We start from the raw sequence: 15,603 nt of genomic DNA, 5'->3' as shown, positions 1-15,603 counted from the left end.
ATAGGAAAAGTTTAGAGGGATTAGCATAGATAGGCATCAGGGTTAGCACTGATGTACAACTCTATGACTACGACTCTATTAGACCCCTGTCCCTCTCTTGTTTAGGAATCCCTGGGTGACCAATCCACGCAGGACGCTGAGCACTCTGCCTTGCAGGCTGATGTCATGCGGGACTTTGAAGACTCGAGGAGGCAGATTGAGGCCTGCATCCAAGGGGCAGTACTCTTCCTCCAGGACAAAGGGAGCCCAGGGGAGCTCATCGCCAAGCACCAGGTAGAAGACTGAGAAAGGCCCACGGTGCACGGGGCCAGGGGCCCAGTCTGAGGCGGACCCCTTGGATTTAGCCCCTGATATGTACAACTGGGGGAGGGTTACAAGGGCAAATGGAGCTGACCCTGATGTTAGAAGGGGCGATTGTTCTGAGGAGCTTAAAATGTGACTGGGCTGTGAAAAGGTGGATAGAGAGAGATTATTACCTCTGTCAGGGTAGTCCTGGATGAGGAGGTAGAGCCTTCAAATTGGAGGTGGGATGTTCAGGCTGATATCAGGAACAACTCCACGTGCGAGTGGAGGGGTGCAAGAGATCTGGGAGATGGTCCGCCAGTAGGCTGTGGACGCAGGGAGTCAGCGAGGGCCTCTGAGAGGGAGATAGATCAATTGGGGCTAGTCAGGCTCGGGGCTGAATGGCCTGTTACCTGCAGTTGCCGGCTGTGTGGGGGAGGTGGATCAGGTGCAGAGCCACCACTGGGACACCCCTCGTGGAGGGTGCTGGTGTTCCTGGGGGGCAGTGGGAGGTTGCTCACTGATGGGACACCCCTGGGTATTTATCTGGTGAGAGAGGAGCCCAGAGAGGGGGGAGCAACACGGGGTAGGAGGGAGTGAAGGCAGTGGGGTTGGGGGTTTGGGCAGCTGAGGGGGTGGGGGGCAAGGAGTTGGATCAGAGACAACAAACGTCATACTGGAGGAACTCAGCGGGTCGATCAGCATCTGTGGAGGGAGATGGACAGTCGGCATTTCACATCCAGCCCAGGTGAAGGGTCTTGACCCGACACGTCGACCGTCCATCTCCCCCTACAGACGCTGCCCGACCTGCCGAGTTCCTCCAGCATCTTGTGTGTTGCTCCAGGTTCCAGCATCCGCCATCCCTGGTGTCTCCCATTGGGAGTGGGGTGAGGAGGGTGCTGAGGGGCAGAGGGTTTGGGAGTGGGGTGGGGAGGGTGCTGAGGGGCAGAGGTTTTGGGAGTGGGGTGGGAGGGTGCTGAGGGGCAGAGGATTTGGGAGTGGGGTGAGGAGGGTGCTGAGGGGCAGAGGGTTTGGGAGTGGGGTGGGGAGGGTGCTGAGGGGCAGAGGGTTTGGGAGTGGGGTGGGGAGGGTGCTGAGGGGCAGAGGGTTTGGGAGTGGGGTGGGGAGGGTGCTGAGGGGCAGAGGGTTTGGGAGTGGGGTGAGGAGGGTGCTGAGGGGCAGAGGATTTGGGAGTGGGGAGGGTGCTGAGGGGCAGAGGTTTTGGGAGTGGGGTGGGGAGGGTGCTGAGGGGCAGAGGATTTTGGGCAGGGAGTGGGAGAGGGCTATTGGGTGGGGAAGAGCTCTGAGAGTGGGCAGGGGGTCAGGGGACATGGGAGGGAGCTGCTTTTCCCGATTTCACCCCCCAGTCCAGGTGACTGGAGGGGGTGGCCAGCAACATGTGAGCCCACCGCGTTGTTCCCCACAGGAGACGGTCCGGAGCTTTGACTCGGGAGTTCTACAGCGCTTTCTGGACGCCACCCACAAGGTTCTTACCACCGCCGGCCCACAGAAGAGCCGCGTGGTCTCCGAGCTACGGGAGGAGCTCTGCCAAAAGTGGGCGGTGAGTCCAGAGACAAGACCGTGTGCGGGTGTGGTTATCGTGCCACTGGGGACACTCCCCCCTCCTCCCTCCACCCCGACCCGTCCCACCCACACCTCCGGCAGGGTATGCGCTCCAACGTCGAACCCCCGCACCGTTCACCACGCAGGGCATGAGTTTATCCCCATCCTGCCACCCCTCGTACCCTGCACAGGTCTCAGCGAGGTTGTCAGCTGATGGGACGGAGGGATTTGGTTCTGGGGAGAGATCGGAGAGGCCGGGACTGTTTCCCCGGAGCGAAGGCTTGATGGAGGTGTGTAAGAGTAGCAGAGACATGGATAGTGTAGATGGTCAGGAGCAATTCTCGGTGGCAGCGGTTCCGCAGAGAGTGGAAGTGTAAAGGTTACGAGCAAGAGCTGGAGTGGGAATACAAGGAAGATTTGGAATCGAATTTAGGAGCCGGGAGGTATTGTTGCAGGTATATAGGACCCTGGTCAGACCCCACTTGGAGTATTGTGCTCAGTTCTGGTTGCCTCACTACAGGAAAGATGTGGAAGCCATAGAAAGGGTGCAGAGGAGATTTACAAGGATGTGCTTGGAATGCGGAGCATGCCTTATGAAAGCAGGCTGAGGGAACTCGGCCTTTTCTCCTTGAGTGACGGAGGATGAGGGGGGACCTGATAGAGGTGTATAAGATGATGAGAAGCATTAATTGGGTAGATAGTCAGAGGCTTTCCCCCAGGGCTGAAATGGCAGCCACAAGAGGACATAGGTTTAAGGTGCTGGGGAGTAGATATAGAGGAGATGTCAGGGGTAAGTTTTTTACTCAGAGAGTGGTGAGTGTGTGCAATGGGCTGCCGGCAACGGTGGTGGAGGCGGATACGATAGGGTCTTTTAAGAGACTTTTAGATAGGTACATGGAGCTGAGGGCTATGGGTAAGCCCAGTAATTTCTAGGGTAGGGACATGTTCGGCACAGCTTTGTGGGCCTGAATTGTGCTGTAGGTTTTCTATGTTCTATGATTTGTCTCCCCTGGTGGAGGTGGGGGTGGGGGAGCGCTGGAATCTGGAACGCAATGCCTGGGGGGGCGGTGGAGGCGGAGACTCTCACAGCGTTGGAGCAGTATCTGGGCGAGCACCTGAACCACCAGGGCAGAGAGGGCTACGGACCCAGTTGTGGTAAATGGGATAAGTTAAGATGGGAACTTGATGGTCAGCAGGGATGTGGTGGGCCGAAGGGCCTTTGGTGCTGTCTGACAGTCTGACCCTAATTACTGAGAGGTCCCTGACAGTTCCCAGCAGGCGGCAGGTGAGGCACCATCTGACGTACAGCACTTCACAGTGTGAACTTCTCCCTATAGTTCACCTGGATCAATGCAGTATTGTACAGAACCCATCCTGAGTATCAATCAGTACCGCCCCTCCCACAGTGTGACCCTCCCTCACTGCCCCTTTTTTTTAATAATAAACGTTTATTCACTAAAAGCACTACAAAAGACAACCAGTGTCAATACACGACATCTAATACAGAAAAGAAGAAACTACGCAATGACATACTACGGTAGAGAATGCAAACTAATACTAACGAAACACACACGTGATGCTACACCCGTCAACGTGACACTTCAAATAAGAATCGCGTTTGTACCGTCCACGACACACGCGATCCCCTGAGGGGCCCACCGAGCGCGGAACTCAGCTAGGGTGCCCACGGAAACCGCGTGCTCCCTCTCTAAACGCACCCGCACGCGCACGTAAGCGCGGAAGATGGGCAGGCAGGCCGACCTGCCAGTGCCCTTGGCCGCCCGCCGCCGCGTCCCGTGGATGGCCAGCTTGGCCAGGCCCAGCAGGAGACCCACCAGGAGATCCGCCGTGCGCCCCTCCCCGCGCCGCACCGGGTGCCCGTAGACCAACAGCGCCGGGCTGAAGTGCAACCAGAACTTCAGCAACAGCCCCCGCAGATACTCGAAGAGGGGCTGCAACCTCTCGCACTCCGCGTACGCGTGGTACACCGTCTCCTCCCGGCCACAGAAGTGACAGGCGGCCTCCCTCACCGCCCCTCCCACAGTGTGACCCTGTGTGGGATGTCTACCTGTTGTGAAGAGGCTTCTCTACATGGGCGGGGCCGTTGTACCTGCGTGGGCGGGGCCCTTTACCTGCGACCCCCTGTAACGCGTCAGTCGGCGGTGGGACTGACGTACTGGGCTCTGGTTTACCTTGCAGCTGGTGCATTCTGCTGTCACTGCACACCTGCAGCGGCTGAATTCTGCGGTGGAACCATCCGGCATGGCTCATCCGGAGTCTGGGATGGAGGCGGATCTGGGAACCTGGAGAGTCCGGCAGCAGGTACCTGTCCCTCCTCGGCTGTAGTGTGCTCGGGAACCGGACACTGGCGGCATCACATCAATGTCTCACTGTTAATTTTTACTCTGTGTGTGTGTGTGTGTGTGTGTGTGCGCCTGTGCCTGTGCCTGTGCCTGTCTGTCTGTGTGTGTGTGTGTGTCCCTCTCTGTCCGTGTGTGTGTGTCTGTCTGTTTGTGTGTCTCTGTACATGTGCCTCTGTCTGTGTGCCTGTGCGTGCATGTGTACCTGTGTGTGGGTGTATGCCTATGCCTGTGTTTGTGTGTGTGTGTGTGTGTGTGTGTGTGCGCGCCTGTGCCTCTGCCTGTATTCCTTTCCAGACCTCCGTGGGTGAGGGCGGTGGTTTGATGGGAGCCAAACAACACCTGATGACGAGGCAGCTTGCTGAGGGCGGGTCTGCGCACCGAGTCAGCGCGGGGCTGAATCCTGAGCTCACAGGCGGTGAGCATGGCGCGAGAGAGCCGGGGGAGCTGTCGGAAGCCAGGAAACTCGCGGCACGGTCAGTAGCTGAATGTGAAACCCCAACAGCTCAGTGTTGAGTCTGTGGCACTCACGCTAATAGCTCACTGCTAATGAGTAGGTCACTGGGCTCGGTCTGGGATCACCCCTGGGCTGGACCTCGGAGGGAGGCATCCCATTCCCAGAAGGTTCTGGTGAACCAGGGGTTTACGGCAATCCAAGACCTGCATTTTAATCTCAGATGGGTTAAAGGCAAATGTGAATTGTCACAGTGGAAGTTCTGTTGGTTTACGAGCCCGGTGAGTGATCAGTCAGATGGAGAAGGTTAAATGCCCAGTACAAAGGAATGCCCCACAGCACCGATGGGTAAGGGCCTCTCCCACGAGCTTTGTAAAACCAGGTCGTTAACAGCGGAGGGAACAGTCGCGCCCCCCCCCCCCCACCCCATCCTCTCCCCCCAGCCCTGTGTCCTGGGGGCATCAGCACAGGGTAGGTCCAAGCAGGGAGGGAGGGAGCTCAAAACAGAAAAGACTGGGAACTCAGCAAGTCAGGCAGCATCCGTGGAGAGAGAAACAGAGGGCCAGGCTTTCTCTCTCCACAGACACTGCCTGTCCCGCTGAGTATTTCCAGCATTTTCTGGTTTTATTTCAGCACCTGTGGTATTTTGCTTTGGGAGGGCTGTGAGGTTGCGACTGACACACTAATCCTTCTACTTCCCTGACCCTGCCGACTCCCACCTCCATACATCACACCACTCCACCCCACTTCCCATCTGCTGTTAAAACTCCGTCACGCCTTTGAGTTGTGAGGTAACACAATCTTCTACCCGCCTCCAACCTTCCATCCTCCGAAGCCCTGAGCTTGTCCAGACCTCCGTGCTCAGACCCACTTCCCAGCGCCCTGTGCTTGTTGGCACGATTTACACAAATGTCGCCAGGACTCGAGGGCCTGAGTTACAGGGAGAGTTTGGGCAGGCTGGGACTTTTCTCCTTGGAAAGTAGGAGGCTGAGGGGTGACCTTATAGAGGTGTGTAAAATCATGAGGGGTGAATGCGCACAGTGAATGCCCCAGAAAAGGGGATCTAAAACTAGAGGATACAGGTTTAAGGTGAGAGGGGAGAGATTTGATAGGAATCTGAGGGGCAACTTCTTCATACAGAGGGTGTCCGTATGTGAAACGAGCTGCCAGAGGAAGTGGTTGAGGCAGGTACATTAACAACATTTAAAAGGAACTTGGACAGGTCCAAGGATAGGAAAGGTTTAGAGGGATATGGGCCAAAAGTGAGCAAGTGGGACGATCTTAGGTGGGCACCTTGGTCAGCAGGGACCAGTTGGGCTGAAGGGCCTGTTTCCATGCTGTATGACTCTATGACTCTAACTTGCACTTGTAAAAGTTCTCTGAGGCAGTGCCACTCTCGAATTCTGCTCTGCCTCCTGTGACCCTTTAACCCTCTCCGTGCTCCCTCCAGCTCACTATCCATGGCCTTGCTCTGTGATCGGAGGCCGTGCCTTCAACTGCCTGGGTCTAAAGCTCCGGACTTCCCTCCTGATATCTCTCCATCTCTCAGGTTACTCTGCTTCTTTGCCCAAGCTCCCTGTCACCTCCTCCACCATCCCTCCACATCGCTTATTACACAGAACAGTACAGCACAGGAACAGGCCCTTTGGCCCACAACATCTGTGCCAAGCACAACGCCAAATTAAACTAATCCCATCTGCCTGCACATGGTCCATATCCCTCCACTCCCTGCATATCCATGTGTCTGTTTAAATGCCTCTTAAACACCACTGTTGTATTTGCCCCCACCGCCTCCCCGGCAGCCCGTTCCAGGCACCCACCACTCTGTGTGTAAAAAAACTTACCCTACACATCTCCTTTAAACTTTCCCCTCTCACCTTAAACCTACACCATGTAGTATTTGACATCGCTACCCTATGAAAAAGACTCTTGTCTGTCTATCCTATCTATACCCTATAGTTTTATAAACCTCTATCAGGTCTCCCCTCAGCCTCTACCGCTCCAGAGAAAACAACCCAAGTCTGTCCAACCTCTACTTATAGCACATACCCTCTAATCCAGGCAGCATCCTGGTGAACCTCTTCTGCACCCTCTCCGAAGCCCCCACCTCCCTCCTGTAATAACCATAGAACCATAGAACCATACAGCACAAAACAGGCCCTTCGGCCCACCATGTTGTGCCGTCCATCAAACCACCCTCACACTACCTAACCCCTTCCTCCCGCATATCCCCCCTATCTCACATTCCTCCATATGCTTATCCAACAAACTCTTGAACCTGTCCAATGTATCTGCCTCCACCACCACCCCAGGCAGTGCATTCCATGCACCAACCACTCTCTGGGTGAAAAACCTCCCTCTGACATCTCCCCTGAACCTCCCACCCATAACCTTAAAGCCATGCCCTCTCGTCTTGAGCATTGGTGCCCTGGGAAGGAGGCGCTGACTGTCTACTCTATCTATTCCTCTCAATATTTTATATACCTCTATCATGTCTCCTCTCATCCTCCTCCTTTCCAGTGAATAAAGCCCTAGCACCTTAAGCCTCTCCTCATATTCCATACACTCTAATCCACGCAGCATCCTGGTAAATCTCCTCTGCACCCTCTCCAACACCTCCACATCCTTCCTATAATGAGGCGACCAGAACTGAACACAGTACTCTAAGTGTGGTCTAACTAGAGTTTTGTAAAGCTGCATCATCACTTCGCGGCTCTTAAACTCAATCCCACGGCTTATGAAAGCCAACATCCCATTGGCCTTCTTAACTGCTCTATCCAACTGTGAGGCAACTTTCAATGAACTGTGAATATGAACCCCCAGATCCCTCTGCTCCTCCACACTGCCAAGTACCTTGCCATTTACCTTGTACTCTGCCCTGGAGTTTGTCCTTCCAAAGTGTACCACCTCACACTTCTCCGGATTGAACTCCATCTGCCACTTGTCAGCCCAGCTCTGCATCCTATCAATATCCCTCTGTAAGTTCCGACAGCCCTCCACACTATCCACAACACCGCCGATCTTAGTGTCGTCCGCAAATTTGCTAACCCAGCCTTCCACCCCCTCATCTAAGTCATCTATAAATATCACAAAAAGTAGAGGTCCCAGAACCGATCCCTGCAGGACACCACTAGTCACTGCCCTCCAATCCGAGGGCACTCCTTCCACCACAACCCTCTGCTTTCTACAGGCAAGCCAATTCCTAATCCACACAGCCAAGCTTCCCTGGATCCCTTGGCCTCTGACCTTCTGAAGAAGCCTACCATGAGGAACCTTATCAAACGCCTTACTAAAATCCATGTAAACCACATCCACCACACTCATCAATCTTCCTCGTCACCTCCTCAAAGGGGTGACCAGAACTTTACACAGCACTCCAAGTGTGGCCTGACCAAAGTTTTATACTACAAAGTATTATTGTTAACTTTTGTGAAGCAGCCCAGGCAGTTTCGGTAGGTTAAAGCTGTTGAACAAATGTTGAAGGGGTTTGCCTCTCAGTAACGAGCCCTGTGTTCTGCGGGAGGCTGTTGATGTGTCTCCCGGGGGCCGATGATGATGGAACATTTAATTTTACAGGGAGCCAGACCCCGAGGTGCTGAGGACCAGTGAGCAGTGCTGGCCGGGATCGCAGGAGGAAGTGGATGGACTGGTGGTGACCCTGAGTGGGAGGGAGCCATCTGGAGATCTGGTGAGGACAGACCTGAGCCCACGGACTGTGGCCGGCAGAGGGGGGGAAGGAGGTCCGGCCAGACAGGAACCCCCGCTGTTTGGAGCAGTTGCCAAGGACCAAGCGAGGGGCGAGGGACCTGAGGGCCCACCTCTCCCACCCAGGCTCCTCCTGCCCGGGAAATGGAAGGTGCAGAGGTTCCCAACAGCGGACATCCCGGGCACGAACGAGCCTGCGCTGCCGGCACGGGTGTCTCTTGAGGCATGGGAAGAGTCCGCCCAGCTACAGGGTGGGAGCTCGGCGGGCAGAGAGCAGGCCTTCGCTCGAGCAGGCACGGACAGGGTACCGGTCGGGGCCTTCAGTGAGTGGCAGCAGGGAGGAGGAGGGCAGACAGCAGGCGAGCAGGGTGAAGCCGCCACAGTGGAAGAGCCCCCCCGGGCAGTGGGACGGCCCGGGAGCCCGGCGGGATACCGTGTGGTGCAGCCGGGCGAGTGGGAGCTGGCTGCCGTCCCAGACCCCGGGGTCGGGGGTGGAAGTGAGTCGCAGCACGCTGACCCCCTGGCGGCCGAGAGTCCAGTGCGCGGGTCGGCAGTGGCGCTGAGCGTTGGGGGACAGCCTGTTGGAGCAGAGAGTGGGCAGGCTGCTCCACCCCCTACAGGAGGCTTAAACCCCGAAGGGCAGGCACGGGCCTTCCCAGTGCCCCCTGAAGGATCCCGGGACCACAGTCAGGCAGCTCCGGGAGGACAAGCTCAGAGTCACAGCCGACACGGACAAGCTGCTCAGAAAACCGGAGAACCTCCAAGCGAGGAGCATCGGCCCCCAGCGGTGCCGGGGGATGTGCGGGCACAGGGAGGCAGCCCGGTAACTCAGAGAGCTGGGGCTGAGGGCATCAGTGCACGTGGAGAGGTGCAGGGTGATGCCCACACAACTGGATCAGCCGGAAGGTTTCTGCAGGAAGCTGGCAGGTCTCCACTGGTGAAGGACCCCACGGTTTGGGATGGGCGAGCATGGGCGTCCTCAGGGGAGTTACCAGTAGATCCTCGGACTCAGGGTGACGATGGAGTGGGAGGCGGGGTCAGGTGGACTATCCCACACAGGGCAGCCGGAGAGACCTCAGCTGGAGAGACCTTGGACGTGGGCAGTTCCACTGTGGACCTCAGCGGAGGACACCTCACTCAGGACAACGCTGACTTTTTGGCACAGGAATCATTTACAGCACAGAGCTGGCCCATTCCGGATTATTCCCAGCCACCGAGGGAGTCTATGGACAGCAGTCACATGACTAACGTCCCAGCCAGAGAGGACTGTGGGAAATCAGCTGTGGCGACAGAAGAGGTAACTCATTTTCCTCTTTGCTAACTGTCACTTAGAGAGGTGCAGAGAGCAGTTCCCCTCAGCTGTCACATCAATAGGTCTGTTTTAATAGTTTCTTTCTGAATAATTAGCCTTCTGGTTGTCACAGGTTTAGGTCACACATCTCAGTTACTTGGCCATTGTAGGTTTCATTGCCAGCGTCTGCCATTCAGATTTGCAATGTAAACAGTCACGATGTAGTTTCAGCCCGTGGCCACTAGATGTCTCTGAAGAGTGAATAGTCTTTGTCCCAGATCTAACTTCCAGTAACCACTCCCCCGTCCCACCTTCTTACTTCCCGTTATTCCAGCCCTTCCCTTCCCCTCCCCACCGTCTCCAGTTCCCCTCCCCACCTCCCTCCCTCCCTTTATTCCAGCCTCTCCTATCAGATTCCATCTTCTTCAGCCCTTCGTCACTTCCACCCGTCACCTCCCAGCTTCTGACATCATCCCCACTCTCCCCCCCAGATCCATCTCTCACCCGCCAGCTCCTGCTCCAGCCCTGCCCCCACCTCTTTATACTGCCCGCCTCCCCTCTTTCTTTCCAGTCCCAAGTGGTTTAAACCCTCCCGAGTAGTGAGATGGAACCTCCCTGCAGGGATGTAGTTCCCCCTCCAGTCTGCGTGTAACCCATCCCCGTGCAGGTCCCACCCGAAACGCTGACTGTCCATTTCCTTCCACGGATGCTGCTCGACTTGCTGAGGTCCTCCACCGAATTGTGTGTTGCTCCACATTCCAGCATCTGCGGTCTCGCTTGCGTCTATCCCAGATCTTTTACCCTCTTGTATATAAAAGTAAACATCTCCGCAGACATCGCGACAGGCTGTGGCAAAGGAATACTTTAAAGGGAAAATCCCCTGTTCAGTTCAATGGTACACGGGTCCTCCACGTTCCAGTGAGGGTAGGAACAGGACAGATGGACGTGTGGCTAAGGAGCTGGTGCAGGAGGGAGGGCTTCAGGTACCTGGATCCTTGGGATCACTTTGGGGGAAGGTGGGATCTGTACGGAGATGGGTTACACGCAGACTGGAGGGGGAACTACATCCCTGCAGGGAGGTTTGATCTCACTACTCAGGAGGGTTTAAACTACTTGGGCAGGAGGGTGGGAAGCAGGGTAGCAGTGCAGCGGGTGGGGAGACTGACTCAGCTGCAGAGGGTGAATCAGGCCAGTCCAGTGGGCAGAGCAGAGAGAGGCAGGTCAGGGAGTGAGGGCTGGCAGGCTCAGCTCACAATCAGAATCAGGTTTATCATCACTGACGTACCTCTTGAAATGTGTTGTTTTGCGGCAGCAGTACAGTGCAAGACGTAAAAATTACTATAAGTTACAAAAATAAATAAATAGTGCGGAAGAGGAATAACGAGGCAGTGTTCATGGGTTCCTGGACCGTTCAGAAATCTGATGGCGGAGGGGAAGAAGCTGTTCCTGAATCGTTGAGTGTGGGTCTTCAGGCTCCTGTATCTCTTCCCCAATGGTAGTAACGAGAAGAGGGCATGTCCCGGGTGGTGTGGGTCCTTAGTGATGGATGCTGCCTTCTGGAGGCGCCGCCTCTTGAAGATGTCCTCAATGGTGGGGAGGGTTGTGCCTGTGGTTACTTTAATGCCAGGAACCTCACAGGTGAATCAGATGAGCTCAGAGCTCGGATCTGCACGTGGAATTATAATGTTACCGCGGTCACGGAGACATGGTTGGAGGAAGGGCAGGACTGGCAGCTTAATGTCCTGGGGCAGAGAGGTTTCAGACATGACAGAGGGAGGTGCAAAAGAGGAGAGGGAGTTGCTCAGCTGATTAGGGAGAATGTCACAGCAGTACTTAGGATGTGGCGGAGGGATTGTCCAATGAGGCCGCACGGGTAGAATTTAGGAATAAGAGAGGGGTGATCACTTCACTGGGGTTATCCTACAGGCCTCCCAATATCAGGGAATGTGAGGAACAGAGGAACAGATGTGTGAGCAAATCACAGAAAGGTGTCAGGGCAATGGGTAGTAGTGGGTGGGGGGTTTAACTTTCCCAGTATTGATGGGGATGGCCTTAGTGCAAGGTGCTTAGCTGGAGCAGGATTTGTTAAATGTATCCAAGACAATATGCAGAGAGTCTGACTGGAGACGGGGCAGTTCTCAGCCTTATCTTCAGAAATAAAACAAGGCAGGAGGGGGAGCATGTTGGAAACAGTGACCATAACTCTGTGAGTTTCCAGGTCGTTGTGGAAGGGCTAAGGTTGGTCCTCAGGATAAGGTCCTAAATTGGGGGAAGGCTGATTTCAACAGTGTAAAAGAGGACCTGGTGAACGTAGATCGGGAGCAGATGCTTGGGGGTAAAACAACATCAGACAAGTGGGGGTCTTTTAAAAGAGTTAGTAATAGTTCAGGGACAGTGTGTTCCAGTAAGGGTGAAAGGCAAAGGTGGCAAGATTGGGGAACCTTGGATGACTTACTGAAGGTTTGATCAGGAATCAAAGGAAAACATTGGCAGGTGTAGTCAAATAGGACTGAGGGAGTCTCCTGAGGAATACAGAGTGTGTCGGGACTGAGGGAGTCTCCTGAGGAATACAGAGTGTGTCGGGACTGTGGGAGTCTCCTGAGGAATGTAGAGGGTGTAGGGGAGACAAAAGAAATTAGGAGGGTAAATAGGGGCCATGAAATATCCTTGGCAGGTAAGATTAAGGAGAATCCCAAGGCATTCTGTAAGTAAATCAAGAGCAAGAGGGAAAGAGCGAGTCCCCTTAGGGAGCAAAGGGGTAATCTGTGTGTGGAGCCAGGGGAGGTGGCAAGATCCTAAATGAATATTTCTCACTGGTATTCACCAGGGAGAAGGATGTGGAGGGGAGTGAGTTCAGGGACGGGTGTGTGGATAATCTGCAGCAAGTCAGTATTAAGAAGGAAGAGGTGTTAGATGTCATCGGACACATAAGGGTTGATAAATCCTCAGGGCCAGATGAGATCTATCCCAGATTACTATGGTGATTGGTTTATTGCTGTCACATGTACTGAGATACAGTGAAAAGCTATGGTTTGCGTGCCATCAATACAGATCATTCCATACCTTAGTACATCGCGGTAGTACAACGGAAAACAATAACAGAATGCAGAATAAAGTGTTCCAGTTACAGAGAAAGTGCAGTGCAGGTAGACAATAAGGTGCAAGGTCCACGATGAGGTAGGTTGAGAGGTCAAGAGCTCACCTTTATTGTACAAGAGGTCCATTCAAGAGTCTGGTAACAGCGGGATGGAAGCTGTCCTTGAGCCTGGTGGTACATGTTCTCTAGCAAGATAGCACGGGGGGAGGGGGAATCCCACCTCACTGATTTGGTTGATTTTTAAGGAGGTAACTGTAAAGATTGAAGTCACAGCGAAATGGACTTGACAAGGTCCCGTTGAAGAGGCATTTGGACAGGTACTTGGATGGGAAAGGCATAGAGAGATACAGGCCAAATGCAGGGTCAGCATGGACAAGGTGGGCCGAAGAGCCTGTTTCTGTGCTGTACTGTTCTATGATTCTTACTTGAGCCCCAGAGGGAGGGGACCTTCTCACTTTGCCACACTCAGCCCTTAAAACAGACGCAATAGCATTTAAATTTCCCCCATGTTATCCTAGATCCCTCCCCTGGGTCCCCTGGTTACATAGCTCTTGCTCTGGTCACTTCATATGGCCCCACGTAATAGGTCAGCCTCCTTAACCTGACTCTGCTCCCCACTGAGCCCTGGTCTCTGAGCTGGGACTGGATCTCACTGTGTGTTCTTCTGCCTTCCCTGATTTAGGAGTCGTTTGGAATTCCGGATTTGTCCTTGACGGAGCCCCGTGAGACAGGACTTCAGGACCATGAGGGACGAGAGAGGGAAGGTCGAAGCAGCGGTGACGCAGTGAGAAGGTATCGCTCCACAGTGACTCAATGATGTCATATCAAGGGTTCTGAATCGTCTCCATAACATGAGCCAGGATCGAGGATTGGTTACTGGTTAGACGAATGGTTGGTGATGTTACACACATCAAGGTTCATTTCAGTGACCTCTTCCCATGCACTCCTGCTCTACCCAACCCCAATGACCCCAGTCCTTCCCACTCATTCAAATTGCTTGGGTTTATTCTGGGTAGGAAAGGTTGAGAGGGAGTTGGGTTTAACCAGGCAAATGGGACTAGCTTAGACGGGCATCCTGATGGGCATGGACCGGTCGTGCTGGAGGCCCTTCGTCTGTGCTCCATGACTCTGGGGATGATGCCAGTAGCAAGCAACTCTCAGCAGCGGTGTCCAATCACATTGTCCTCTGTCCTCCCAGCCAATGTCCAATCACATTGTTTAGCTGTTGCTTTTCATTAGTATTGGACTGAGATTGTGTCTGACCTGGGCAGTGTGCTTGTCCTTTGCTTTTAGGTACGAAACAGCAAGAGAGGGCTTGGAGCGGATGAGACTGGGAGCTTGGGCGGGGACGGATCCCCATCGCCAACCGACCTTGTCCGACCTGAGGGAGAAGCTGCACGAGGTGCAGGTACTGAACCTGATCTGGTTGGTGGGCTGGTCCTGCTCTCACTGGGCCCACTGAGGGTGGTGGGATGTGGGGGTCGGGAGTCCCTGCACTCCTGGTTCTCCTGGGGGTGACGGTGAGATGCCTCTCCACCCTCAGTCCTGATGCAGGGTCTCGACCCGAAATGTTGACAATTCCTCTCCCGCCACGATGCTGCTTTACCCGCTGTGTTCCTCCAGCAGATTGTTTGTTGCTCTGGTCAGGCTGGGACTGTTTCCCCTGGAGCGAAGGAGGCTGAGGGGTGACCTTATAGAGGTTTATAAAATCATGAGGGGCATAGATCACAGAACAGTACAGCACAGGAACAGGCCCTTCGGCCCACCATGTTGTGCTGAACTAATTACACTAGTAATTAAACACCTAACTAAGCTAATCCCTTCTGCCTGCACAAGGTCCATCTCCCTCCACTCTCTGCACATCCATGTGCCTATCTAGGAGCCCCTTGAACCCCTCTATCGTATCTGCCTCCACCACCACCTCTGGCAGCACATTCCAGGCACCCACTGCTCTCTGTGTAAAAAAAAACTTGCCCCACACATCTTCTCTGAACTTACCCCCTCTCACCTTAAACCCATGCCCTCTGGTATTAAATATTTTGACCCTGGGAAAAAGATACCAGTTGTCTACCAGGGGCTATGTGGGAGGGAAGGGTTAGATAGATCTTAGAGCAGGATAAAATGTCAGCACAACATTGTGGGCCGAAGGGCCTGTACTGTGCTGTAGTGTTCTATGTTCTACTCTATCTATGCCCCTCATAATCTTATAAACCTCTATCAGGTCTCCCCTCAGCCTCCTCCACTCCAGAGAAAACAACCCAAGTTTGTTCAACCTCTCCTTATAGCTCATGCCCTCTAATCCAGGCAGCATCCTGGTGAACCTCTTCTGCACCCTCGCCGAAGCCCCCACACCCTTCCTGTAACGGGGTGACCAGAACTGAATGCAATACTCCAGACGCGGCCGAACCAGAGTTTTATAAAGCCGCAGACAGTCATGGTCTTTTTCCCAGGGTAGGGGGTGTCTAAAACTAGAGGACACAGGTTTAAGGGGAAAGGGGACCCAAGGGGCACTGAGACTGCAATAAGGAAGAATTTCTTCTCTCAGAGTCTTTGGAACTCCCCTGCCACAGAGGCCTGCAGGGCAGAGTCCTCAGGTATATTTGAGATAAATTTCAAATCAGGGAAGGGTATGAAGGTTTACAGAGACAGGGCAGGAAAGTGGACTTGAGGAAGGTGGGATCAGCCATCAATGGTGGAGCAGGCTCAAGGGCCTCCTGTACGGCACATTGTACATTTAAAACTGTTTCACCAGAGGGTCATCGAGCACCGTCCGCCACTGAGCCGATGAAGGAGGCATCAGGGCAAGTGACCCAAAGCTTAGTCAAAGGGAGTGGTGTGGGTGGGCTCTAAA

At 54.3% G+C, this 15,603-nt stretch overlaps 1 protein-coding gene across 1 annotated transcript in view; it reads left to right on the top strand.

The window, feature by feature from the left end:
• LOC127572882 (nesprin-2-like) overlaps positions 1-15,603 on the top strand; it is a 139,628-nt gene that overhangs the window by 44,472 nt on the left and 79,553 nt on the right. Inside the window, exons 9-15 of the mRNA XM_052020634.1 lie at positions 106-273; positions 1,709-1,843; positions 4,045-4,167; positions 4,503-4,681; positions 8,236-9,661; positions 13,435-13,544; positions 14,046-14,160. Coding sequence (XP_051876594.1) covers positions 106-273; positions 1,709-1,843; positions 4,045-4,167; positions 4,503-4,681; positions 8,236-9,661; positions 13,435-13,544; positions 14,046-14,160 — 2,256 coding nt within the window. The remainder of the gene's footprint in view (positions 1-105; positions 274-1,708; positions 1,844-4,044; positions 4,168-4,502; positions 4,682-8,235; positions 9,662-13,434; positions 13,545-14,045; positions 14,161-15,603) is intronic.

This window comes from Pristis pectinata, chromosome 1, assembly GCF_009764475.1.
Source record: "Pristis pectinata isolate sPriPec2 chromosome 1, sPriPec2.1.pri, whole genome shotgun sequence".
Taxonomy (NCBI): Eukaryota; Metazoa; Chordata; class Chondrichthyes; order Rhinopristiformes; family Pristidae; genus Pristis; species Pristis pectinata.
This window is presented reverse-complemented; position numbering and strand designations above follow the sequence as displayed.